This window comes from Arvicanthis niloticus, chromosome 1 (genome assembly GCF_011762505.2).
Source record: "Arvicanthis niloticus isolate mArvNil1 chromosome 1, mArvNil1.pat.X, whole genome shotgun sequence".
In the NCBI taxonomy this organism is placed as follows: domain Eukaryota; kingdom Metazoa; phylum Chordata; class Mammalia; order Rodentia; family Muridae; genus Arvicanthis; species Arvicanthis niloticus.
The window spans coordinates 92,779,959-92,806,398 of NC_047658.1; the positions used below are offsets into that span (position 1 = coordinate 92,779,959).

General features: G+C 49.6%; 1 protein-coding gene across 1 annotated transcript in view; it reads right to left on the bottom strand.

Moving 5' to 3' along the window:
- Positions 1 to 3,332: 3,332 nt before the first annotated feature.
- The window catches only part of Gtf3c1 (general transcription factor IIIC subunit 1), a 65,512-nt gene continuing 42,404 nt past the window's right edge, over positions 3,333 to 26,440 (bottom strand). Inside the window, exons 20-37 of the mRNA XM_034496681.2 lie at positions 24,732 to 24,870; positions 24,250 to 24,385; positions 23,903 to 23,981; positions 23,592 to 23,780; positions 20,659 to 20,816; positions 18,750 to 18,892; positions 17,010 to 17,091; positions 15,667 to 15,779; positions 14,553 to 14,615; positions 13,728 to 13,821; positions 11,054 to 11,226; positions 9,984 to 10,271; positions 9,098 to 9,357; positions 8,022 to 8,311; positions 6,396 to 6,906; positions 5,759 to 5,798; positions 4,856 to 5,048; positions 3,333 to 4,121 (exon numbers count right to left, since the gene is read on the bottom strand). Coding sequence (XP_034352572.1) covers positions 3,894 to 4,121; positions 4,856 to 5,048; positions 5,759 to 5,798; positions 6,396 to 6,906; positions 8,022 to 8,311; positions 9,098 to 9,357; positions 9,984 to 10,271; positions 11,054 to 11,226; positions 13,728 to 13,821; positions 14,553 to 14,615; positions 15,667 to 15,779; positions 17,010 to 17,091; positions 18,750 to 18,892; positions 20,659 to 20,816; positions 23,592 to 23,780; positions 23,903 to 23,981; positions 24,250 to 24,385; positions 24,732 to 24,870 — 3,179 coding nt within the window. The 3' untranslated portion in view covers positions 3,333 to 3,893. The remainder of the gene's footprint in view (positions 4,122 to 4,855; positions 5,049 to 5,758; positions 5,799 to 6,395; positions 6,907 to 8,021; positions 8,312 to 9,097; positions 9,358 to 9,983; positions 10,272 to 11,053; positions 11,227 to 13,727; positions 13,822 to 14,552; positions 14,616 to 15,666; positions 15,780 to 17,009; positions 17,092 to 18,749; positions 18,893 to 20,658; positions 20,817 to 23,591; positions 23,781 to 23,902; positions 23,982 to 24,249; positions 24,386 to 24,731; positions 24,871 to 26,440) is intronic.

Here is a 26,440-nt window from a genome sequence, read left to right on the forward strand (position 1 = left end):
AAAGGTCTCAGCATTGGGAAGGCTGAGAACCACTGGTCTAGAGTCATCCGTGTGCTCAAAGGTGTGAAGGACGGGGTCCAGTTTGCACATTGCCTCAGTGTGACTGACTGTGGTGGGCCCTGATTCTCAGCTGCAGCATACACCTGCCTGGCTTTGCTCCCTAACCAATGTGGATTAACAAAACCCTCCTTGGAGTTTGGTACCATGTCTGCCCCTATTGGTGGGGCAAGGACTGAAGTTGCTGTGAAGGAGCCCAGATGGGGCAGGGCTCCGAACAGATGCTCAGCTATGAGAAGTGAATGAAGGAGCGGCAGAGAGGAGGACTGCCTTCACAGGACCTGCAGAGACACAGAGAGGGGGCAGAGTTCCCAGGAAGTTTGTGAAGGAGGCCAGAACTACTCACCTCTGCAGCTCTAACTGCGTGACAACCTGAGGGGCACACCCCCACTAATTTGGACATTTTTCTTTCCCAACTTGAGGGTCCTAGACAGGAAAAGTGCTTTTCAGTGAGCCTGGTGCTGACTCCCCGTCCCTTCTCCTCAGATGGTGTAGAGGAAGCTCTGAGGCAGGCAGCCTAGCCGGAGAGCCAGCACACTGGCCCTACCGTTAGCTTCCGACTTTGGAAGAGCTGTTTTAACCTCTTGGTCCTTGGTTTCCTCATGCATGAACTAGGCACACAAGTCATGTGTGCTTCTCAGGGCTGCTGTAACATCACTTCTCTGTAGGGGCCAGATGGTGTCTGATGTACAAACAGGTGTTCACAGTAATAGCATTTTTACAGGAAGTCACCTGGGTCCGGGAGGTTCCACAGCTTGCTACTGCCCCCTGCTGCTGGCAGAAGTCAGTGACAGCTTTCCTGCTTGCAGCCATCCAGAGAAGAGAACAAAGGACACTTGGGATATTTGTGGATGCTAAGCAGAAGACAAAGTGGCAGTTTAATTCAGCAAGGCCTGAACTCTAGTCTCGAGCGAACGGGGATTACTTTGGGTGCCGGGGGTGGGTGGGTAAGACACACATGCACAGACACACATGCACAGACACACACACACACACACACACACACACACATTCATACAGCTGGAGAACTGGTGCAGTCAGAGCCCAGGGAAAGGATGGAGAGCCAGGGAGATCAGAAGGTAAGAGGCACTCCACCAAAGGTCACAGGCACTGCTTTAGTCCTAGGTAGAGCCAGCTGAGATGGAGAGGGCTCTAACAGTACTTGATGACTGTGAGCTGAGCTTGGAGAGGGAAGGGGCTGAGCCCCCATAACAGGCTGGACGGTGAAGACCCTGCATGAAACATGCTCCGGAGGTGGGGGTGGGGGCCAGTAGCCTAGTAAGCTTGCTTAGTGAGGGCGAGTGTAAGCTCAGGCTCAGTGCTGGAGGCTGGGCTGCTGGCTCGAGTAGCTCTATGTATCCCCAGGGATATTATGGAGGGAATGTGAGCTGCCCAATGGGCATCTTTCACATGAAATGGCATGAAGGCCTGTGCTTCCCAGGGTCTGCCCACATGCGTGTAGTAGAGGCCTGAGCCATGTGCCGTTCCATGTCTAAGAGAACCATCTGTGTGTTGTTTGCCTAAAGAAATGGAAAGAAAAAAGAGGAGCTGTTGTGTGAGATATTTATTAAAGCAGCGGTGCAGTCCAGCTAGATATCTGGACTGCCGCCATGTTTCTATACTAGAAGCAGCCAGAGGCGCCAGGAGCACCAGCCCTAGATCCACAAGGCGTAAGCGTGGCAGCTGCCTCCACCCATCAGCTTCGTGGAGTCCATGCCCCAAAGCATGGCCCCTGGTTCAACTCTGTCACCCTCATAGTGCTCAGCTAAGCTCCGCCATGCTCGCGGTACCTGGTAGAATGAAGACCCTTAAAGTATAGAGATTATCCAATGGATTTATATATATTTGCAAATGCTCAATACACAAGATGCCCACACAATTATAACTGTTACCCAGTATCTAACCTTTTGATATGTTTAATTACTTGAGACTGCTCTAGACCCATACGTCTTCCTCCATGTTGCTTTTCGAACTCCCTCTCTTTTCCTTCCCTGGTTCCCTCTCCCAACTCTTTGCTCCACTCACCTCTTCTACTGCCCAATCACTGAGCTCCACTGCAACTACAGTAGGCAGGAAAAGTCCTGCAACAAGGAGCGCTGTGGGTAGGCATGGGGCAGAGTGTGCAGCCGAGGACATGCTGTTCTGTGTGGTGTGGCATGCCCGGGGGCCCAGCGCAACCTCCCACAGTCCTTGGTAAGAGGCAAAGTGATGACCCAAGGTGAGGTGGAGCCATCACCTGCACTGCTCTGGGGGTGGGGATGGACAGCAGCCCCGGACAGCCTCTCTGTGGAGTCTTTGTTACCTTTTCTTTTAGATTTGGAGTACTCAGCAGCCCAGCAGCACCTGGTTTCAAACTGGAGGCCTCCTGCCTGTCTTCCCCAGGGACTCTCTGGAGTCCTATTTGGAGTCCTATTGACCCACCAGCATGCTGTGGTTTCTGGAGATCTTTGTGCGGAGTTTGGAAGGGCTGCTACTGCCTGTTTGGGTGGCTAGTTGGTGGGTGGTCAGGCAGATGGGTGGAGGGCTGAGTGGATGACAGATTAAAGCTCAGGTGGGAGAAGGGGTATACTGAGGACTGGTGGCTGTAACAAAGACAGGAGGGGGCTTTGGGAATGACAAATGTCCACATAAACCTTGATTCTGCTTGGGCTGTACCCTGAGTCCCCACATCCCCTCCCCAAATGGCTCATGTAGGAAGCCTTGGGGTAGAGGGGCATTGCTGAGCTCTGGGTCCATGCTTGGTGCCCTTCAGTTCCTTTAGGCCTCCCATCTCTGCTGAACAAAGGAGGCTCTGAGATCTGAGACAGAACTTGGCTCCTGGTTTCCAGCCTCCTGTACAGTGTATAACAGGCAGGCTCTGCTGATAAGCACAGTACCTGCACTGCCCAACTACTTCCCAGAACATTCCCAAGGCTTTACACTGCTGACACTCACACACCATTACAGCTTGGCCATGCTGGTGCCCTGTCTTGGGTCTATCTTCACCCCTTTTCATAGGGTGTGGCTCACAGTGACATATAGGATGAGACGCAAGGTGGGTCAGGCCACCAAATGCCATGTCTCTTCAGTAGGAAAGGTGGATAGGAAGTGGCCCAGGACTGAGGCTCAGGCCAGCTGTGAGTGGTCTCTGTGGGACCCCTGACTGTCATTCCGAAGGCAAGTCTTGACTTGCTTGCATTTTTCAACAAAATGAAAATCTAAGGTCCCCTACCCAAGGTGAAAACTCAAGAAGGGGAGTTCTTTGGGAAAGAACAATCATTAGGAAATACACAAAACACATTTCATCTCACTTTAATTAAAAAATAAATAAATACATGCCAGGGGCTTGTATCTAATGGAAAGAGAGCAAAATAAAACAAAAACAAAAGCAAAACCTACAGGCCTTGCTTTTGGCAGGAGGGGTCCTCTTGGGAGACCTGGGCTCAGTCCAGGCCAAGTTGGGGTGCCCTACCTTAAAAGGAGCAGATTCTGCCAGGCACTCCTGCGATGTGTCTTCACAAAGCCCTTCCTCTGAATCTGAATGGTGCGGTGGATTTCAGGTGACTCAGGGCTTGGACATCAGCTCTGCTCCCCAAATAAACATCCACCCTTGCAGATACTGCTGATGCAGGAGCCTGAGTTCAGGGCACGACAAGGGTGGGCCTGCAGGAAGGCTGGGCACCTGGGAGCAAGAGCAGCATAGGGTGGAGGGGACTGAAGTCACCTGCGAATTGCTACACCTGGGCTAGGCTGGGCTGAGCTGTGGGAAAGGCTGTGTGAAGGATAGGGCTCATGGCACAGTCCAGGCAGCGCAATAAAACATAGGCAGAGGCTCCTCCGCTGGCCTGGGGCAGCGTCTATAAGTGGATCCACTTGTTCCAGTTAATATCATGGGGGAAGACACGGCCCAGACGGATGGTACAGTCCAGCGTAGGTTCATAAAAGGTGACAGTGCTCTCATGGCAGGAGAGTGCCTCAGCGTCACTGGCCTGACCCAGGCCCTCCACCACGGGCCTGGAGAAGAGTGAGACACTCGCTGGCTTCCTCAGCATCCGCTTCTGGATACAGCCAAGGGACTCCAGGCCCTGCAGATATAGATAGGTGAGGTTACAAAGGGGCCCTGCTTGGTCGGGGATCTGGTTTTGCTGCATTTATAAATGTACATAGCTGTTGCCAGGCAGAAGATGACCAAACATGGCCTTGTTGGAGGCAGGACTTAGCAGGAAGGTTTATATCAAGATGGGTGGGAAAAGTATGGCAGGTATGGGTGCCACAGTGACCTCTGGACAGGTGCTCTGCAGCCAACAATGGCTGCGGTGGCTTCCCACTGGGAAGTTCAGGGAACAGCACACTAATGTCAAGTTCCTAGTGTGTTAGGAAGCTGGAGGCCAGAGCATCATGGGAATGGGAGCTCAGGGCAGCTGCCAGCCCAGGCTGGGAAGCAGCTGCTTGTGTAGTGGTCACATGGTCCTCAGCTTCCCATGCCACCTCCATTTATTTACCCAGGACTCCTGAGGATCTGTGAGCATGTGACCCTGAGTGTGAGTCAGGAGGACAATAGCAGGTAGGTAGGACAGACCAAGTGCAAATGGACACAAGGGACAGGGAGCTTGCTGCAGGGATGGGCTGTAGCAGGCAAGGGAGAAGGGGATCAAGAGCCAGGCAGGGCCTCAAGGACAGTAGCAGACCCCTCTGCCAATGGCCTGAAGACACTGAAAGTTAAGCTGAGGTGGTGAGACCTGAGGTGTGTCCCTCCATGAACCTGACCCTGCCCTGTATGCTCCCCACCACAGCTGGGCTGAGATGCCTTAGGCCCTACCCGGAGTAGCTCAAGCACAGCAACAGGCTGTAGGACCCCCTGGTAGTACTGTAGCAGGCAGCTCTCAGGGACACCAGGCCTTGACATGATGTGGTACAGCACGGCTTCCATCATGCCTTTGCATACGGGCATATTCAGGCGCCCATCCACACCACGCCATGGGCGACCAACAAAACACACTCTTTCACAGCCGCTGTAAGATAGACATTTGATGTTAGGGAGGAGGGGACATGCTGGTCACAGACAGGCTACTCTAGCTCAGGGAGGCCCAGAACTTGGCCACTATCTGCCCATTGCTCTCCAGTCTCTACTTGCTCCCTGGCAGGACACCAGAATCCCTTTAGTGTCTCATTCACAGATATCCCCACACAGCAGCTCTGCCTCTGGCACAAACCTGCCAGAGCTGATGGGTTGGATGGGGCAGGCTTTGCTGGCTCTGGTGGCCATGGCTGAGACGGAAGGCTCATCCGATTTGGGAGTAGATCCAGAGGACAAAGCCTTGGTGGGCCAAGGACACACACATGGAGGTAGGGGTTCTGTGGGCCCCGACTGGGGAGGGCCACTGAAGGTGTGTCTCTTCAAGGCAGAAGAGTGCAACCCTTCTGGTATGCCATCTCTCAGCTACAGGACTGAGGGGCTGCCCTGGGCAGGCAGTTTTGACTAATGTGGTCATAGACTGGTTGTGAGGGCCCTCTCTTGATCTAAGATGGTATAAGGATGCAGTGGGCTGTGGGAGGCCTATGGGAGTGTGAAAGCCCTTGGCTGGGAACGTCTGTTTAGGGCAAACTACCCAGGCTTGCACCCTATGGAGTTTCATACAGTGACTGATGCTAGGTGGAAGTCGTCTACCAGCCTGAAAGCTGAGGCCACACTACTTCATGCTCTGCCCCTCCCTCCATTTACCTCTCCCATGCCGCCTGGGCCATGTTGCTCTCTGTAAGTCCTGTAAGAGAGGAAAAGGTGGCAGGCTCTTAGAATGCAAAGTCGGGGGCTATGTCCCTTGCCCCTCTCCCCTCATTCAACGTGCACCAAAGTAGATAAGCAATGACAAAAAACAACAACAACAACAACAAAAAATCCAAACTTCTACCCAGAGTATGGTACTGGAGTAGTGGGGACCAGGGCACCACAGACATTGCCAGTACCCAAGAGACCCTGGTCCAGGGAAGTCAGCAAGTGCCTTATTTCCAGTCAAGAGCCTTGACCACAGGGCGAGTGCATATACAGCTCACAGGCAACAATAGCCCATAGGAACAGCAGTAGATCTCGGGAACGCCCTGCCATGGCCAAGGCTCAGAGGCTTCTAGGAGCAAATTTGCTTTGTCCAGAGAACCTCCCCGCGGTCACTGCAGCAAGTCCTAGAATGCACTGCGTGGCCTTGTAGGCACACCTGCTGAGGGCAGGGAGCCTCTGCCTCCGAGCACATCCCTGAGGCCGACTATGACTAGCTCAAGCCTTGGAAGGCAGGTAGTAGGCTGAGGTAGTAGGCGGGAGCAGTCACACGAGGGACATAGAATGGGAGAGGTGTTAAGATTAGTACCTCTGGGGTCTTCAGAGCCTTCTGGAAGCTGGAACTCACAGCCCAGCTGCTCTAGGCCTGAGACACCAACATTCTCTTGATTCTCCTGCCTGGGGACCCCTACACCCGCATCCTCAGGAGCTGCAAGCTGAGCTGAGGCCTGGGCCTCTGTCTGCTCTTCCGCTCCAGGCCTAGGGCTAGCAGCCACATGGACATCCTGTAGTGTGGGCTTCTTGGCAGGGAGCCTTGTGGCTTCCTCAGCATCAGTCTCAGGGCTCTGAATAGAGCAGTAGGGACGCTTTTTAGTGCTATGGGAGCTGGCTGGAGGCCCTGCTGCCCCCTCAGAGGTGTGGTCTTCGATGGAAGACCCTTCAGGGAGTCTGGATTGGCTGTCATCCCCCGAGGCCTTGGTGTCTGTTTCCATGTCTCTCAGACGCATTGAAGGCAGAAGCCAGGGCTGGGCAGAGGCCATGGCCACTAGGCGCACAGTGTTGCCTCCAACTTCCATGACTTGTTGCTGATCCAAGAGGTCCTAGAAAAAAGGGACATAGGGTCTGTTGGGGAAGACGTGTTTTACCAGGTAGGTGGAGTGGATGGTACTCCAGCTAGGGTCAAGTATTCTGAGAATCAAGTATTCTGAGCAGGCAGTAAGCTCAGGTCCAAAGGGATAATCCTACCTACCATCTGCCCTGGAGCTGCAAGCTGCAGGGGCCTATGTGGGCTCTTTCTATAACTACTGTGTTACTCACAACACAGCCTGATGTCTGAAATCAGAATAGCTCCAACTGATATGACTCTATGACTCTCCTGCCTTGTGTGTTCTCATGTGGGTCCTGACAGTCCCAAAGGCAGTCACTGTTTCAACATAATGACAAGACTCCCTTGTGTTTAGGTCACACCTGACCCCATTGTCTGTTTCTGTGTAGGTAGTGTCCCCCAATTCATCAGCACTCCTTTTCTCCTATAAAGCGCCCAGGCCTTGCACCCTGACTGGGGTGCTAAAGTTAGCAGAAAGTGCCTGGCTTACAACCCTCTTGTGGTCAGCAGGCTCTTTCTCCACAGCCTGAGAATATTGGAAGGCTCACAGTTAGTTTCCAAGGTTACAATCAGAGAAAGAACACTTTAAACCATGGAAACAGTATTCCCTATGCTAAGTGCTTCTCAGAGTCACATGCTGGCCTTCATTCTAGCTTGGTTTCCTACAATGGCCCTTGGAGGATTCATCGTCTCAGTCTTACAAAAAAGCCTCCAAATCAGACCACAGATCTGCAACCTATTCCCAGAAGCTGCTCATAGTGAGTAGAATGATATTCTTTGGATCCAAGGGTTACATAGCCTTTTTTAAGGGACCAGGCAGATAGTGAGATAAGTCCAGGGAGTATGGGAAGCCTGTGAGTTGGCGTGAGGGGCAATTGATAGAAGAGCCATGGAGGATGTGGCCTATCCCAAGGAGGGATAGCCGCTCTAGGGTTCAGCTAGGTCCTAGATCTGGGAGGTTAATAGAATTTGGGGGGACATGTCCTGGCTTAAATACTAGCAATTAATTTAATTAAAGGGAAACCACAAGCAGGAACCGCTTTTGCATTGTGCATCTATTTTAGAGTGGAGTGGTCACTTCTGTAACTGTATGCCTGGAGCTTAGCTTACCTGGATATAGTCCAGGAACGTCCTGGTGCGTTTGTCCGCTATCTTCTCCAAGGCAGAAAACTGTCTGCTCAGCTTCTCCTTGTCAATCCCGAAGCAGTCAGCAGCTGCCACAGCCTGCAGGATCTCTAGGGAGGCAGCCACATCCTCAGGGCTGTAGCCAGACTGTGCCATCTGGTGGGCAAACTCTTCTGGGCAGCGGGTGTGCAGCTGTGGATCCACCAGGCTGGTAAAAAAGGCAGGGAGGCAGGAAGGGCCAGCCTGGAGCTCTTCTAGCGGTGTTGCTGTGAACCCTGAGACCATGAGGGAAGAGAAAAATCAGCAAACAGAAATCCTTGGGACCAACACATATGGTTGTCTGAGGCAAGACCTGCTCCAGCACTAGTTTACTGCTCCCTAAGGAGTCACAGGGTCACCTTCTGGGGACATACTGGGCCCTAGCAGGCTGACTCTTGGTATCTAACTACAGACCAGACTGCAGCTGTCCTGAGCTCTTCCTAAATCTCGTCTTCCCTACCTCTAAACCCCAGTGGTGCCCCAGGCTCCTTCCATGTAGTCAGGCTTCTGCTCAATGCCAGGAGGGCTTCTTAGCTGAGAGAACAACCTATAGGTCAGCACAGTACTTTTGCTTGCTTCAAACTTCAGACAAAACAGAGTTTTGACTGTGGGTACAAAGGGACAGTAAACACTATCCACCTTGACCATACAAAGGACAGCTGGCTGCAGTGTGGAGAAGGGCAGGGCCTTTCCAATCCCATCTCTGCCAGCAAAGAGAAAAGGTTTATGCTATCTAGAGCTTCCTGAGTGATCAGCACCTGCAAAGGGGGTGGGTGGTGGCAATGGAGATCAAGTCTCACCTTTGACAGCAAAGACATGAAGGACAAGATTCAACAGTGTCATAAACTACGGGATTCAAGGTTCTGAAGGTGTCACAAATGAGATCAGAGGCATGAAGCATGAACACGAGGTGACTGCTATAGATAGCAATGCCACTCTTCAGAGCTCCAGGGCTGTGTGCCTGGCTATGGTGCCAGGAACCCCAGGGCTATCCCATATCTGAGCTGTGGCAGGACACTCACCAGTGGGCCCAAGCTGGGTGGGTGCAGGGGTACTGCGAAGTCGGAATTTAACCTGGCAGGAATTGACCACGATGCTGTCATTGGGGTTCAGGTTGCGCGTGCTGACCATGCCAGGCACTGTGTAGTAACCCCTCATTAGCAGGTACTTGGTGTGTGAGGCCTGATGGGCCTTTACTTCTACACCCTGGCGCTTGGTCCCTGAACCTTCATCTAGGTCTTCTTCCTCCTCGTCATCATCCAAGCCACCATCTTTCCCCAAGCTGCAGAAGAGAAGACAAATAGGTTCCTGGCCCTGGACCTGGCCCACCTGCCACACAGCCATCACCAAGTGGCAATTGTTGTCACAGATAACACTCATTTGAGGTGCCCCCTTTTTCTGTCACTACCCAAAGCCTCTACCTCCCATGAAGGCCCTGCTTGGCTCTGTCGCCAAGCATCTCTGTTGCCAAGGATCTTGGGCTCATATTTCCTTCCGTGTGGCACTTCCTGTGACTCTTTGGAAGGTGCCAACAGAAAACTCTCTGGACACTGCCTTGCAGCTCCTAGTCCCAACTTGGACATGTCTGTAACCCATGTGCTGGATGGATCCCTATCGCTCACTGGCCAGCCAGTGTAGTTGAATTGATGAGAATTTTGAGATGGTCTCAGAAATAAGAAGGGAGGGAAAGGCCCCTGATTCAACTTCTGGGTTCTACACCTCCGTTCTCATGTATACACTCCCACGAAGATGTGTATATACACTACATGCTCAAACCGGATGGCTGAGCGGGTAACCTGGGCAGTCCCACAATAATGAGAGGAAATGAGCATGCCTAATGTCTCAAGAATCTGTGTGTTCTCAAACTGTGAGCAGAGCCACACGCACAGTGCTGCTCTGGGCTCTGACCTCTTCATGACCTCACTCTCCACCATGGAGCTGTCCACCACCACGATCTGCTCTGGGATTCTGACATCCACAGAGAGGAGGCCCAAGGAGAAGAGGGCCAGGGCTGTCACACAGTGTCCTCCAGGGCTGTCCAAAGAAAACGCCACCAGGTCACTTGAAGGGTCACTGTTATCCAGATCCTTGAAAGAAAAATGATCAGGCTGGTCTAGCATGCCGTTGGTCCGTAGTCTGTCATAGAACTGGAAGGATTCGGTGCAGATGGTGGTGGGAAATCGCCAGGTGAAAAGCCTGCAGGCAAGGCAGAAAGGAGGTGTCACTGAAGAGCTGCTGCTGACACCTGTGCTGGGCCACTATGTGGAAGTCACTGTACTCAAAACAGCCTGCACTCTCATGCCTGAAGCACTCCTGCTCACTGTGATGGGAGACAGTGTTGTTACCCAATGCAGTCTAGATGTCTCTCCCCCACTCACCTTGTACATCCAAGGTGGGGCCAGTCTTTTCATCTAAGCTAAAGGCCTTGTAGTGCCTTGTGCCAACAGCTGCTGACCCAGGGAGGAACCTCCTTTTGTGACAGTTGACAGGACACATGTGTCCAATCTCACTGTCTGCAGATGTAAGCAGAAGTCAATCCTCTGACAAGAGCCCAGAGAGTAAGGACACTCTGGGAGCCCAAAGGTCATAAGGACAGGCCTGGGGGTAAGAAGAGCTGCAATGGGAGAAGCCAGAAGAACTAGGGGTGGATCTGTCATGTCTAAACGTGGCCCCTGCTAACTTGAGGCTGGCATGATATGCTGAGTGAGGGACTTCCCACACTTGCAATCAGGGGCTGGCAGAACAGAGGTTCTGAGGGCACCCGGCCCAGCCCTGCAGGGTGCAGGTGGTGTAAAAGGGCTCTGAGATGAATGGGGGAGGAATAAGACTAGCTCACTGGGCAGATGCACTGCTACCTGGATTGCTTACAAAACTAACTTTCCTCCACTTGCTTCATGGCAGCACTCCTGCATGGGAGAGACAGGCAGAAAGAGAATCCCCTTCTGGGCTGAGCTCTCTGCTCTTGAGGATATACTCACTTGTAGTATGACTGGGAAAGCTGGTAGGACATGGGCACAAAGGGCACGGCACGGTTCTTCTTGGGACCTTGGGAGTGGCTGACACGGCGTCGATTGACCAGGCTCCTCTTTTGGCACTCCATGAAGGCCCGCACCAGCACAGGCTCCCGAAACTCCCGGTAGAGGCGGAAGATCTGAAACAGCACATGGAAGGGTGAGGTGCTAAAGGGGAGCCAGCCATGGCAGCATTGAAACTACAAGGGGCCACTCACACAGCAAGACTGGCTCAGCTAACTAGCCTGCATGTCTCCAAGGGGCTCTGAGGTAGTGATCCTGGTGTTTCTTAGTGATAGTGCACACTGAGGCTCAAGAGTTAAGTGATGCTCCAAAGCCTTGCTGTGAGGCAAGAGTGAAACCAAGAAAGCAAAGTGACCTCACTGCTGAGGAGCTGGGTGGTTATTTGGGGCTTGTGTCACATGGAGGTATCTCCTGGAAGAAGTCATCTGAGGTCCACAACAATTCTTCTAGGCAGTTTGACTGCCAGACCTGGGCATACAGTTAGACCCGAGGGAATAATGGCATGGGCTGCATGGGGCAGAGAATGAGGTTCCAAGTTTTTTCACCTTACAAAAGTGGGGCCAGAAGCTAGACGTGGTGGCACATGCCTTTAATCCCAGCACTCAGGAGGCAGAGGCAGCTGGATGTCTGTGAGTTCATGGCCAGCCTGTTTACATAGTAAATTCCAGGACAGTCAGGACTGTTACATAGAGAGACCCTGTCTCAAAAAACCCACAAAAAAGTGGAGAAACAGCTGCAGGCAGCACTGGGGCTCAGCCTTCTATGACCTCTGCTCTTGACCACTTGCAGGTACAACCTTCAGATACCTGCTACTGTGTGCTGGACCACACTGACCAAGACTGTGGGGTTTACCCACTTGGATTCTGAGAGCCTAGGTTGCCACAGAAAAGGATCTCTAGCTATCTGAGAACCTGGGTTGCAGGGGAGCCTAAGAGGTATTGTATGAGCCCCTGATGTCACTGATGGCCCTTAAGTCCTCAGTGCTAGCTTCTGGGAGCCACAGAAGCATTCTGCCTGCTCTGGGGGATGGGTGGTTAGGCAGTTGTTCTCATGTGACTTCCTAAGCATCTGGGGTACAAAGCCGATCTTAGATACCTTCCATCTGAGCCTAGAAGTACCTGGAGATGGAGGTGAAGAGCAGCTGGTAGCTGCTTACTTTCTTCTTTGGGGCAGCTCACTAGCCTGGACTCTGCTGAGGTTAACTTTGCTTTCTTTTTAAGTAAGTATGAGCCCAACAAAGAACTGGTGTGGCCATGGTTGTGTACTTGGGACTTCTGCCTCACTGTCTACTCTTTCTGTAGTTCAGACTTATACATGGTTTAGTGTTCTCCAGCTGCAGAACACCCATGAGGCCAAGGGACACTTTACACCAATCACCAGGTTCTCACTTGGAACTGTGAACACTTTCTGGGTATCAAAAGGAACAAGAAAGTAAGTGCTACCCGGAAACAAGTGAGTGTTGGATGCACTCTCAGATACAGGGGTCCTAGGTGTCCTTGTGGGAAACAAGTGTACCAGGTGACTTAAAGTGGGAGAGATCAAATGATACTTAGGGATCAGCTGAGGCGTGTCCACTGCTGCTCAATGTTCAGGCCAGGGCAGTGCTCTGGTATCAAAAAACACCTTCCTGTCAAGCATGGTGGTACACACTTTTAATTTCAGGACTTGAGAGGCAGATTTTTGTGAGGCAGGACTACATAGTGAGACCATCTCAAAAAATGGGCCAGAGAGAAAAGTCATAGGTTGAGAGTACTGGCTACTCTTGCAGAGGACATGGGTTCAGTTCCCAGTGTGCACACTGCAGCTCATAGCTGTCTGCAGGTCTGATTCCATGGGACAAGACTCCCTCTTTTGGCTTCTGTGGCACTGTACTCCATGTGGCTCACAGACAGACATGCTGTCAAACACTCATACACAAAAATAGACAAATCTTAGAACAACAACAAAACCCCAAACCAGGCATCTTCCTTCAGCAGTTCCACGTTCTCCAGTTCTATGGCACAGGCCTTACTTAGAAGGCATCTGTAGCCCCAGCAGGGCATGTACCAGCTTAAAAGGAGCCTATGACAGCTAGTGTTAAATGTCAATTTTATAGAATCTAGAATCACCTGGCAGACTTCTGAGCATGCCCACGAGGGATTTCTTATTACATTAACTGAGGTAGAAGACCTGCCCACTGTGGGTGGCTCCACCCCTTGGCATGGCAAACGCAGCAGGCACTCATTGCTCTGTCTTTTGACTGCAGGTACCAAGTGCTTCAAGCTCTTGCTTTCTCAACTTTTCTAGCACAAGATTTTCTCTTTTGAGTTGCTTCCCAGAATACTTTATCATAACAAAAGGGGAAGACTGAGAGAGTGGTCCAGGGCCTCTGAATCAGAACCACAGCCAGAAAGGCACAGGTTTACTGGGGTGGCATGCTGAAGACAGGGATTGCACAGCATGTAGGAAGCCTTAGGTTTGATCACAACAGCAACAAATACACAAGTCAAAACTAACAAATAAGAACGAAAGGCATCTGAGCCCCTGAGATCCCACAGCTGAGACGAGCAGAGTGTGCACCCACATAACTCTGGTCCCTATAGCCCCGAGGACCCTCTGTGCTGAGGCAAGCACCTACCTGGAAAGACTGGCAAGAGTTGGACTGGCTGTTAGAGAGGGACAGTGTGCTCTGGATCAGGTTCTGTAGCACCAGGAAGTGGATGTCCTCCACACTGAAACACAGTAAGTACGAGGCTGTAGGAGGCTGCCAGTCACAGCAGCACTCCTGAGATGCTGAGAACACACACAGGAATCCTTAGGTATGACATTTCAATCCCACAAAATTGCTATGAATGCTGAAACAGTCACAAAACCAAATTAAATGGCAGTTTCCAGGACATACTAATTGTTCAAGTCTCACACATACACACAAAATGTTCCCAGCTAGATGTCTGCCTGTAATTCTAGAACCGGACGCTGAGATGGATAGCTGCCCTACAGAGGAAGTTCCAGGCTGGTGTGAGAAATGGAATAAGACACTGTCTCCACAAAATAAAACCTTAATGGGTAAGGGGCAATATGGTGAGGAACCAGCTTCTAAACCAGCCAGTAAAAGTATGTTTTTTCTATCCATGACTCCAAATGAGAAAAAAAGAATCATTTTGTATTGCAAATGCTGAATATTGCTTATATGAGACAAGAAAATATCATTTTCCATTGGGTTGAGTTCACGTAAGATAGGTGGATGACATCTGAAGTTAGGGCTTAGCCAACTTTCTCTATAAAGGACCTGACTCCATGGGCTCTATTAAAGCCTCTCAGTACAGAAAGGAAAGAGTGTACAGACAGCACATCAAATAAACATGGCTTGTGTTCTAATAAGCATTTATTCACAAAAGCAGGTGGTAGGCTGGATTTGGCCCTAGATCCTCCATCTGGGCTGCAGCTGAGAAATGGCACTTACCTATTAAGTTCATCCTCCTTCCTGACACGGTCCTTTTCATCCCCGATCGCCAACACTCGGTATCTGCATAGAAGGCAGAAGGGCATGCTGTTGGAGCAGGGTGGCCTTCCACTGAGCTGGCACTTGCTCATAGTGGCCATGCACTGCTGAAGGGCTGAACACTCGCACTCAGCACATACAGAAATGCTACCAGGTTTCACCCATACAACAAGTCCACTCTTAGGACTCGAGGATCAGGAAAGTCAGTGTGCTCTTTCAAAGCAGTGGTTACACATGGATGGGCAGGGGCACCAGGATGTAAAATTGTAGGCTCACTGTGAGTAGACAAGTAAAGAGAGGAGCTTGGAAAAGTGCACCAAGTTGTCTTCTTTTAGGATTGCAATTAACCTCTTGTTTGAATGCACATATGTGAGAACATCACTTACACATGACCATAATCCTAAGGAACAAGAGGCTGAGGCAAGAGGAATGCCCAGAGTTAGAGACTAGCCTGGACTATATGGCGAGTTCAAGGCTAGCCTCGATTACACAAATCTGTATCACCAAACACAAAAAAGACACCATATTCATTACTGAATGAACCTTATAATGTGATCCCCAATTGAAACACTGAGACCAAGGGGTGTCTCCATGAGGAGAGAGGGGGAGGCATCCACATCTGGATGCTGATGTGGAAACAGGCCTGGTTTACTTCCCTTTTCACAAGTGGCTGAGCCAGAAAGCATAGGCTCTGTTATGAAAGCAACTTGGTATGACCCCTGGCCCTGCTTATATAGTGTTCAAGCTCTGTGGTCCTAGAAGCCAGTGCCTCTTCAGGACTGAAGCTGTGCAGGATGGATGCAGCTGTTCTGACATCTAGCTATGGTGCTATCTAATAAGTAAACCAACAAACTTGAAAAAAGCCACACAGAACACAGAGCCTCGACAGTTAAGCGGGCAGCAGGGAGAAACAATATAGGTGTGAGAACAAGCAGAACCTCAGGTCACCTGACATCAGGTGGTCCTTGAGTGGCCAACTGCAAAGTACAGCCAAGCAGGCACTGTCCAGCTGGCTCATGTCTGCTACCCCCCCTGCACAGTGAAAGGCTCTGCCCAATGAGGACAATGCACCTACTTGGCAAAGAGTTCTTGCAGTGTGTTGGGGATCTCAAGATTGGGGTTCCTCAGGCCAGAGCTGAACTTCTCTTTCAGCTTCTCCACAAATTCTTTAAATTCCTTAGCACAAACCTGCAACACAAGAGCTTGATGTTATTCCTTCTCATGGGAGAGGCTGTGTGTACACCAAGGGCATCATGGGCAAACTCCTTTGGAAGCCACATTCAAGAAACACCATGTCTTTCCTACCCCCTATCCTGAGTTCATGTGTCACCCATGTGGTAAACATTCACTGCTATGCTAGGAATTGAGTCCGTGAGCCAAGTGACACTGACAGCCCACCTCCCCAGCCTGAGGGGAAATGCAAACATCACCGACACTGCCCCCACCATGCACACAGACACACTAGCCTTCTCTCAGCTTGGTCTTCCCTGGCCGCCTCATGTAAGCTGGCCATTCCAGCCCCTTCTGCACACCTTTTGGGTAGCTGCCTCATGCAGACCACTGTCACAGAGAAGCCTCCACTCAGCCTCACACTGTTCCTGCAGCTCAGGTCCAGAGAAGCTTGGGATGTATGCAACAAGAGCAGATGGGCTTCTTCCCCTGGACCTGGGCAGGCCTTGGCCCATCACAACTGGCTGCAAACCTGGGGTACCACTGTGTTCGAAGGAGGTTGTAACCCCTCTTTTACTGCATCTATTCAACTACCCCCAGCTTCCCAGTTTCAGGCCAGAGTAAATACCTCTAAAAAGCCCCCAGGGGCAGACATGCTACTAAGACTGTTTTGTACTTAGCCTCTCTTCTTAGTAGAGGTGTTGTGGTTTGGTGTGGGGATGCAGTATGACTGGACTCTTAGGATGAGCCAGTGTGTCAAACCAGTACACCAGGACTGCTTGGCTTATAGGACAGGTGAGCTTTTCTACCTCGTGAGGCTGGATTTGCCTGCTGTGTGCACTTCAGCATTCCCAATCCTCCTGAATTCCTTTATGCCTGTGCTTTCTTCATCTGGAAGACTTGCCCCATGTGGTGAAGGCGGGTCCATTCTCTATCTGTTCCAAGAGCAGCCACGTTTGCTTCCCTTGGCTTCCCTGGCAGCAGGTCCAACACAGGTAGAAGTACCTGAGATTGCAAAGCTACCTCCTTCCTGCCAGTTGCCATCTGGCCCACCTGAGCAGCTTCAAAGCCTGCAATTTCTAAAGAGTTTGTTTTCTTAACGAAACAGACCCTCAACTCAATAATATTTGAAAGCAGAAAGTCCTATGTGGTCATCTTTAAAAATGATGCTCAGAGTCAGGACCAATGGCCAGTCCCTCAGTGCCTGTCTTCAGAGTGCACTGGACTCTGCCACTGCATGGAACCTACCTTTGGGTCTTCGTAGTTACCCTTCCGACTCATGAAATCTCCAACAAGCGCCTTATCTTGGTACACTTCTGCCAGGCAGACCCTGTGTGAGGGAAGATTCAGAGCTGCTTCAAGTTGCACCCACCTCCCGTTTCAAACATTGGAAGCTGCTGACTTCAGCTTGCTGGGAGCTATGATCCACTTAAGCATGGGTGGGACAATTAGCTTTGGGGCATGAGCACCCTGTAGTGAGTGGCACCCAATCCAAGTAAGGTTGGTCAAGACACATTTTCCATCTTGGCTTTTTTTATCTTCCATGAAGAGACTGAGGACAACATTCCCTCAGCCCTACCCTATCACAGATCACAGGGATTTGAGTAGGACCAACAAAAGTGTGTGTGTGTGTGTGTGTGTGTGAGAGAGAGAGAGAGAGAGAGAAAGAGAGAGAGAGAGAGAGAGAGAGAGAGAGATTGATTTATAAAGTACTATATACCACCATTAACTATCAAAACTACTGGGCACAGCATTGCTGGCCACCTGCCAGCCTGCCCATGTCTGTGAGGAAAGTGGAACATGGCAAAGGAGAAACATGTTCACCAGAAAGGCCTAGCCAGCCAGAACCTACCATCTCTACTAACAGGGAAAGGAAAGGGTTGGGAGGAGATAGCTGATCTTGTTTTTTTTTTTTTTATCATCCCACTTCCAGGTGAGCACATGACCCTATCCCCAGGACAGGAGGACAGAATCCCAAGCCTGCTGACCTTAGAACCCCCCCCCCCTTTTTTTTTTTGGTCCCAGGCTATGCTGGGATTAGGGAGACCAAGCTTCAGACTTTATTCTCTGCTAACTCTCTACCACCTTGACACATCTCTCTGGATGTTTTTTCTTCTGAAGAATAGGACTAGCTGGGCATTTTTCCTTCAGAGAAAATTCTTTCAGGTAGAAAACGAGAACATTCTACAAATAAGAAAAAGTAGCTTCATATAAGAAAGGCCCTAGGCATGTAGTGTGGAGACCCACAGGGCTGGTCATTCCATGGCCTGCTGATTGCTGGTGACTTGCAGTGCAGAATCACTATGTGCCCAGGTTCCCTGTCTGATCTGGAATAAGAACAATATAGGAGATTCTTCTGTCCCTCCTCCCACCCTACCCAATTCTTGCACTGATGGCATGCTGTAGGTACCTCCCAACTTCATAGAATCTCCCTGGCTTTCCATCCTTAGTCCCCTGGGGAAGGGCCAGAAGGCCTATAAGGATATGGTAGGTTGACCTTGCAGCCAAGAAGATGCTTTGTGATTCCTGGGTACCTGCTGTCCCCACTTGAAAGTACCTGGGGACAACCAGTCCTGCCAAGGGGATACAGTATTTTTTGTTCAGTGATCCTTGGTCTGTCATGCGTCTCCTGAGTGAACTCCATGAAGAGTTCCTAGGACTGCTCTGATCACAGCAGCATCAGTCAGTGTCCCTGCCCTCTATGCATGGGGATAGCCAGGACAGATGCACAGTGAACCAGCAGCCTTGACAGGCTTGCTCTGCATCTGCTCCCAAGGGTGAGCTATAAGATCATGCACAAGTGCCCAGAACCACACTTGGCTCTGTCTGTCCCACCTCCAGATTCCAACCCCTGGACAGACATCATACTCAAGTCACTCCTGGATTCCACACCTGAGTGTGAACAAGTGGGGAGAAGGGGGAGAAAGGGAGCTAGCTGGACTGCTGGAATGCGGGCCTAGGAATAACCTAGTTGTGAATATGGCTTACTTGTAGTTCATAAAGGCCTGGGGATTTTTGACTATGTATCGAGCTCTTCGTCCAACTGAGTGAGATGTTTTATCCAAAGACTCTTCAAAGGTAGCATGCAAAATGTCCCGTACAACCTGCCAGGTGACAAATGGTCCTTTCACCTAGTTCAAATACAGAGTGTGACAGTTAGTACGTGCAGAGCCATGTTCAGGACAGCTAACAGAAAGGTCTGGGAATGAATGTATCCTGGGAACCTGTTTCCCTAAGGAGGTCAAAGTGCTCACTTCATGTCTGCCTACCTACACTGTACCAGGTGAAGCCTGGGAACAGGAGAACGGGACAAGTCCTCAACATCCTATGGAGCTGTGTGCTCTGACAAGCACTGAGAAGGAGGCCCTAGTACCAGGGAAAGTTAAGGGTAAATGTGCTTTGGTAGAGGGAGCTTGCTTTCTTTCTTTTTCACAGTGAGAGGGTTGTGTATAGTCAGAGCTGGCCTGGACTCCAGATTCCAAGGAGCAAAGGTGTTCATCACCTTGCTGGGTCGGTAGAGAGTTTTAACGACTGACACATTCTGTGTTCTCAGAGCCATTCTGTATCATTTGCATCTGTAACATTTGTATCATCTGTATCACACTGGTAGAAATGAATTAAGATGCAGACTCCAACATGTCAGAAAACAACACACAGGAAGGGACTTAAAGACAGGTGATATCTGTAGCAATTCTAATAAAATGTCATCAAGTTCCAGTAAAGAATGGTTGGCTGCATGATGGGGGAAGAGAGGCATTCCTCACACCAGTGTTGCAATGAAGAGCCATGTGAGAGGTAGCAGATAGAGTTCAGGATGGTAATGGGCACCGCTCCATCTTCCTTAGGAAAAAACAGGGATGAAATTTAGGAGAGGGTTGGGTACAAGGATTAGAGACAAATGGATCAGACTAGTACAGAGAAAACAACACAGGTCCTCACTGGCTTCTCCTGGCTGGTGCTGGTGATGAGGACAGATCAGCTCTTAGGAACTGCTGTACTTGTTGGCATCACTACCTGCAGGAGCCCTGGCCCTGCTGACTTAGAGCTCATGTCCTGCTGCATACCATGCCAGCAGAACGTAGAGCCAGGGGTCCCGAGGTGTTGTCAGAATGTGAAGTACAAGAACTCTAGATGAGCTGTGGAACCTGTCACCACTAGAAGCAAGGATGCTTGGGCCTGGGAGTGGCACTATTAGGAGGTGTGGCCTTGTTGGAGTAGGTGTGACTGTGGGTGTGGGCTTAAGACCACCCTGGCTGCCTGGAAGTTAGTCTTCTACTAGCAGCCTTCAGATGAAGATGTAGAACTCTCAGCTCTGCCTGCACCATGCCTGCCTGGATGCTGCCCTGATCCCAACTTGATGACAACAGACTGAACCTCTGAATTTGTAAGTCAGCCCCAGTTAAATGCTGTCCTTTTTAAGACTTGCCTTGGTCATGGAGTCTGTTCACAGCAGCAAAACCCTAAGACAGGTTTGCTGACTGAAAACAAAGCAGGGAAGTTACAGTGAGTCTGGAACACAAGTGCACAGAGCTATGGCCAGGAAAACAAATGTGAAGTGTCTTTGCCTTAAGGTACAGCTACTCCAGGGCCTATGGATACCAAAATTACAGAGACAAGGTGGAAATCAATGGTTCATGGTACAGAACACATCAAGCCTCTACTGGCAGACAATATAGAAGGAATGGGTAGACAAGAGAAAAATGGTTTTTTCTGCAGCCAGGCAGAAATGCAAATGCATCAGAAGGCTAGATGAAATGTAGGCTGGTAGTACAAGTGCATGGGATTCTGGGACATGCTTTTCTGGGCAGCCTTTAGGAATGGGAAAGAAGTCCAGAAGCACACCCTCTCAAAGCATAGCAAAGTGCTGCTCCCAGGAGACTGGGGTGATGGGAGGTACCTTGGTGTTGAGGACGTTGCTGGCAATTCGGCAGAGCATTAGCAATCCATCCTCCTGCATGGACCAAGAGACACGAAGCCGAGTCATCATCCGGAGGGCATTCTGGTCAGCCTCATCTTGGTAACGTAGTTTTTTGCTTTTGGCTTCTGGGTGCTCTCCTAGAAACACAAGAGGAAAGGAGAAAGACCTTCAGCAACTGACTTAAGCTAGCTTTTCTTCCAGAAGGGAAGAGCCCCAACTACACTAGTATGAAGTGACTAAGCCTTCCAGCTACTAGACAATGGCCAACTCCAAACAAGCAAACCATGAAGGGTTCAACATCTTCTGACAGTTCTTTTACCCATCTCCCTTTGGCTAAGTATCACGGGTTCTGGTAAGGCAATGTGAATGTAGCCATTACTTCAGAGAAGTGCCACAGTGGGTCCACTACCAGGGGATCCACTAGTATCACATTCCCCACCATTCTGAAGCAGCTAGCCTGACAGAAAAATGGAATGGCCTTTTGAAGACACAGTTGCTGCACCAATTAGGTAGCAGCTTGGAGGGCTGGGGTGGGTTTTCCAAAAGCTTTCAATCAGTACATGTTTCTCTCATAGCCAGGATTCATGGGCCTAGGAATTAAGGCGTGGAAAGGGATAGTTCCACTCACTGTCACCTTTAACAACCCTCTAAGAAAACTTTTGGTTCCTTTTCTTGAGACCCTAAGTTCTGCTGGCCTACAAGTTTTGGTTCCAGAGTGGGAACTGGAAGCTCAGACTTCCTCTGGTCACTTTGGGCTTCTAAAGCCCTTAAGGCAACAGGCTAAGAAGGAACAAGTGTTGGGAGGGGTGACTGATCCAGATTACCAAGGGGAAATTGAATGGCTTCTCCACAGTGGAGCTAAGAACTACTTCTGGAGTGCAAGACATCATTTAGGTTCTCAATCTGTGGGTCACAACCCCTTTAACAAGCCTCTATCTTTTTATCTATTATATTTATATTACAATTTATAGTAGTAGCAAAATTAGTTATGAAGTAGCAACGAAAATAAATTTATGGTGAGGGGTCACCACAACATGAGGAACTGTATTAAAAGGTCACAGAATTAGTAAGGATGAGAATCTTTAGGGTGTCTCTTGGTGCTACCATGTCCTGTGAGAAAAAGTCAACAGGAAAGTACAACTTAACCCAGGCGGGATGACAAAGGACACAGACCCTTCAAGGATGAAGGCATGGGTCACTCCTCCAGAAAATGAACCAAGACCTGATAAGCTGCTTGCAGTGGAGTAAAAACAGAATGGGTACCACAAAGAAGCCTGTTCCCTTTTTGCCTGCTTGCTTTTGCTGGCAAGTCCATTCCTTTTCTACCATTAGAGCCTATTTCATGTTTCCAGCATACACTGAAGATCAGCTGAGACATCCTCCTGGACTGAACTACTGGATTTGTTGGTAGACAGCCATTCTAAAAAATTCCCTTTATAAACTCATCCTGTAAATCTCTTGCCAAGTCCTCTGAAGGTAACTCATATAGATGCTTCTAGAACATGCTCAGAGTAAATGGAGTAACAAAAGCAGTCCCTGAACCCCCAAATATCTATCTGACCTCAGGGTACATGCAGATTCTTGCATTCTATAGGGATGGCTATAGGGCCATCTTGAAGACTAAAAACAATGGTATAAACACATATGCTGGGATCAGCAAGATGGCTCAGCAGGTAAAGTGGTTTGCCATCAACTAACAACCTGAAGTCTAGAATCCATAGGAGAAAATTAACTCTGGCAAGCTGCCCTCTGCCCTCCACACATTCACTGTGGCTTGTGTGCACACACATATGAGTGCACATATACATACATAGATTAACCGAAAACTATTAAGAAATAACAAAGATAACCTCCTGCAGAGCCTACTTTGAGGCTGACCTTGACCATCACCTGGTGGAGAAGCTAGAGACTAACAGTAAAGTATGCCTCTGGGTGTATCCCAATAGGCTGAGGCCCTGATGGAACACCAGAAAGGAGGGTGCTGCTAGCACAGGTAGCACCCTGCCTTCTGTCCACCTGAGCTGAGCTGCTCTGCTCTACCACACACCTCCTGCCATGAAGCTCTGCCTCACCAGCTCAGAAACAGACCATCAACCAAACCTCTGAAACTGTGTGTCAAATACATCCTTCCTTCCTAAAGTGTCATAAGGACAACATAGAAACCACAACAGCAAAGTGCCTGCTACATTAACTAAGAGCAGGTGACAGCACCATCACATATTCACACTGTGGGGAGCTCTGGGCTAGGATCCACATTGTACACATATTTGTAACAGGCTAAGTTGACGGCTATATCAAGTGATGGGATATTGTTTATTATGAATGTCAGCAACACAGACCAATAAAGTAGGTTCCCACTTCAGCATTTTCTTCTCAAGAACCTGCATCCAGGCTTGATGTTAAAACATATAGTCTACTTACTCAGGAACAGTCCGCCAGCACTCACTTCCATTAGAAATGCAGTTCAGATGAGGAACCACAGACTAGAAAGTACCAAGGAGGGCTGTGCTATAGTTCTGAAGGGACAGTGCAGACTTAAACCATTCCCAGCTTCCTCCTAGTCTCACTTCAACAGGACTAAGCTTGGAGCAGATGCAGACACTCAAAGACAAACCAAGAGAAGAAAGGAACTTCATTTAGATGACAAGGATATGGCTAAGATTTTTTTTCCAGTTGAGATGAAATCCAAAATTTTCTAAATCAGAAAGTTGCTAAAGAGAAAGGCTGGCAAAGTACACGGCCAGAGGAAACTGGGGAAATAGCCCATCCTTTGATTGGCTAGGGATACAGCCAAGTCAGGGCTGCAGACGGGGAAACGGACACTTTGCAGGATGAACCCAGGCCCTGTGGGAGTAACAGTAAAATGTGCCCCAGCCATGCAAAGACCCAGGTCATGAGCATCCCCAAGTGACCTCGTCTTCTTCGCTTGGTCTTCCTGATGGGCTCCTTCTTCAGCCGCTTCCGCTTCTGGCCCTTCCCACCACGCACTTTTCGGTTCCTACCAGGGGTAGGTTCTCGGTCCAGTTCAAATTGTTCTTCCTTGTCAGCACAGAGCTCAGCATCAGCTTTCCCCTCTGACCAGAGAGGCAAACGGCCACTGCCTAGAAATAACCAGAGGACACATCTGTTGAAGACAATTCCTGCAGAGGCCCCATAGGCCAGCAGAAACCATGGTGGTTTCAACTAGCCTCATACTTGCTCTGTGTGGATGCCCAACACGTACCTCCGGACCCAAGCGGCATTGGGCGCTTAGACAGGAAGGTCTGGAGTCTTCCTGTGAGCCCATTTTCGGGGGTATTGTTCTGAAAGGTAAGCATAGCACTGGGGTGAGCTGAGAACTTCCTGCAAGTACCCCTTCTGGGGGCATTGTGCCACCAGACTTTCAGTGTGCCTCTAAAAAGGAACAACCATGCATTTCACAGATTAAGCCAGAAACGTAAGTAGGCCAGGCAGATACTCAAGTGTCCCCTCACTGGCTTCACCAGTTAGCTCAGAAGTCCAAAGGGCCAGGAAGCCCTTCATAGTGATGATAGCGCCAGGTGCTGGGGTGGTGTGTCCCTAGGAGCCTACCTTTCTGGCTTTGTTGATGATGTAGCTGGTCCAGACCCAGTTGCGCTTCAGGTGTGCATAGAAGCTAGAGTCCAGCCCAGCAGCTCCCAGCCCATCCCCAGGGACTAAGCCTTCATCCACAACTTCTCGGCTCCCCCTAAGACAAGGCAAATAGAAAAAGAACCCTTTCTGGTAAGTGAGGTGCCTGGGTATGGAGTGAGAGAACCTCTATGTGTATGTGTAACAATGCTCACTCTCCCAGGACACTGCTGAATAGGCAGAAAGAGAAAGCTTGGAGCCCTAAGTTGGCAAGTTGTTAATTTTTTAGAAGTCAAAAAATCTGATTTTCATGTGAGATTGCCAACTTCTACATTCTGACAATGGATGGAATTTTAGAAAAACAGTAATGCGCAGAAACACAACAAGTAAACTTCTGTCTCTGGCTTCTAGCCTGAGTTTTTAGCCAAGCCTAGGGCCACACAGATGAGCGGGGTGGTACGCACGTGGTATACTCCAGCATGGCGCACTTGCGCTCTAGGTTGTGCTTGTCCATGGCATTCTCCTGCTCCTTCCGCAGGCTGCCTTCTGGGTCACTCCCCGGATCAGGGCAGATCTTCTGTGCACACGGGCAACGCACCACGCCTGGAGAACCAAAGCAGGGCTCAGTCATGTTTCCTGCCAGGTGCTGGCAGCCAGGGGGAGAATGAAGAGTGGACATTTAGTCTGTGAGGTGTAAGGAAAGGGAGGCATGGTGGCAATGTCACACAGAATGAGGAGTGGAGAGCAGAGAGAAGTAACAGCTGCAGTGGAAGCCTCTGACAGCGTCTCTACTGATGCAATCTGTAAGGACAGGGCAAGCCACCTCCTGGTTATGACAGTGGTGGATGGTCATACAGGCACTGGCTTGATGGCATAGCCAGTGCAGACAGCTTTTCTTGGCTAGCGTGGTATATAAGCTAATTTGCTCAGCTTCAGTGCACCCCACACAGGTGTGCTCACAGTTTTGGTTTATAAGGCAAGGAACTTAGTTCAGGGAGATTACAGACTTTGTACAAGGCCATTTTTCATTTGAGTAGATATGTGACATTTAAGTGTCCTTAGGCCACTCTTTCATGTACATATTAAAGGCACCCACTGACATATCACCTTTCAGTTATGATGCCTATGAACCACATCAACGGCCAGCATGGTGTGATGCATCCAATGGTGCAGTAGTGGCAAACACCCCTTGGCAGTAACGAACAGCTCTCTAATGGGACTTAAAGTCTGCTCAACAAGAGGGGACTAATTTGTGGTACTGGAGACCAAGGCAACCCTCTAGGGCTAGTGAAGTCATGAGTCTTGAGGAGAACCTACAACCACTCCTTACTAGAGTGGCATAATCCTTAACTACATTCTATTTTTTAAAAATATTTATTTATTTATGTATATTAGTACACTGTCCCTGTCTTCAGACACACCAGAAAAAGTCATCAGATCTCATTACAGATGGTTGTGAGCCACCATGTGGTTGCTGGGATTGAACTTGGGACCTCTGGAAGAGCAGTCAGTGCTCTGAACCGCTGAGCCAACTCTCCAGCCCCCTTAACTACATTCTAAATCTTAATCTATACACACCCAAACATATGTGTAGTTCGCATCTCTCATCAGAGACACTTATTTTTGCAACAAAGACCATTATAAGCAAATTACAACCAATTTCAACCAGTCCTAACTGACACATCTACAACACAACTTCTGTATCCAGGCTCATGGGTCACCATGGAAGAGGGAATGGAAAGACTACATGTAAGAGCCAGAGGAATAAGAAGTTTGTTGTGAGATGAAGCCTTACCAACATGGCTGCCTATAGAAGACCTGAACAAGGATGGCACCAATACCCATAATAACGTGGAGGGGAAGAAAAGCTCAGGAGGTGAATCAACCCTAGACAAAGAGCAGCAAGTAAGATGTGCTGAGAGCAGGAGAAAGCATCTTCCCCAGGGAAGAGCACACCAATTGGTTATCTAATACCAAATGATTAGCCCTGAAAACATACAAGTGACACCATATAACAGAGTAGGTTATATTTACACTTAGGAAAATATATACACTATATACATATACATATATATATATATATACACATATGTATATACACACACATATACATACACACACATTAAACAACAATTAAAGAAAAAGTAACAATGAATTTGAGAGTGAGCAAGAG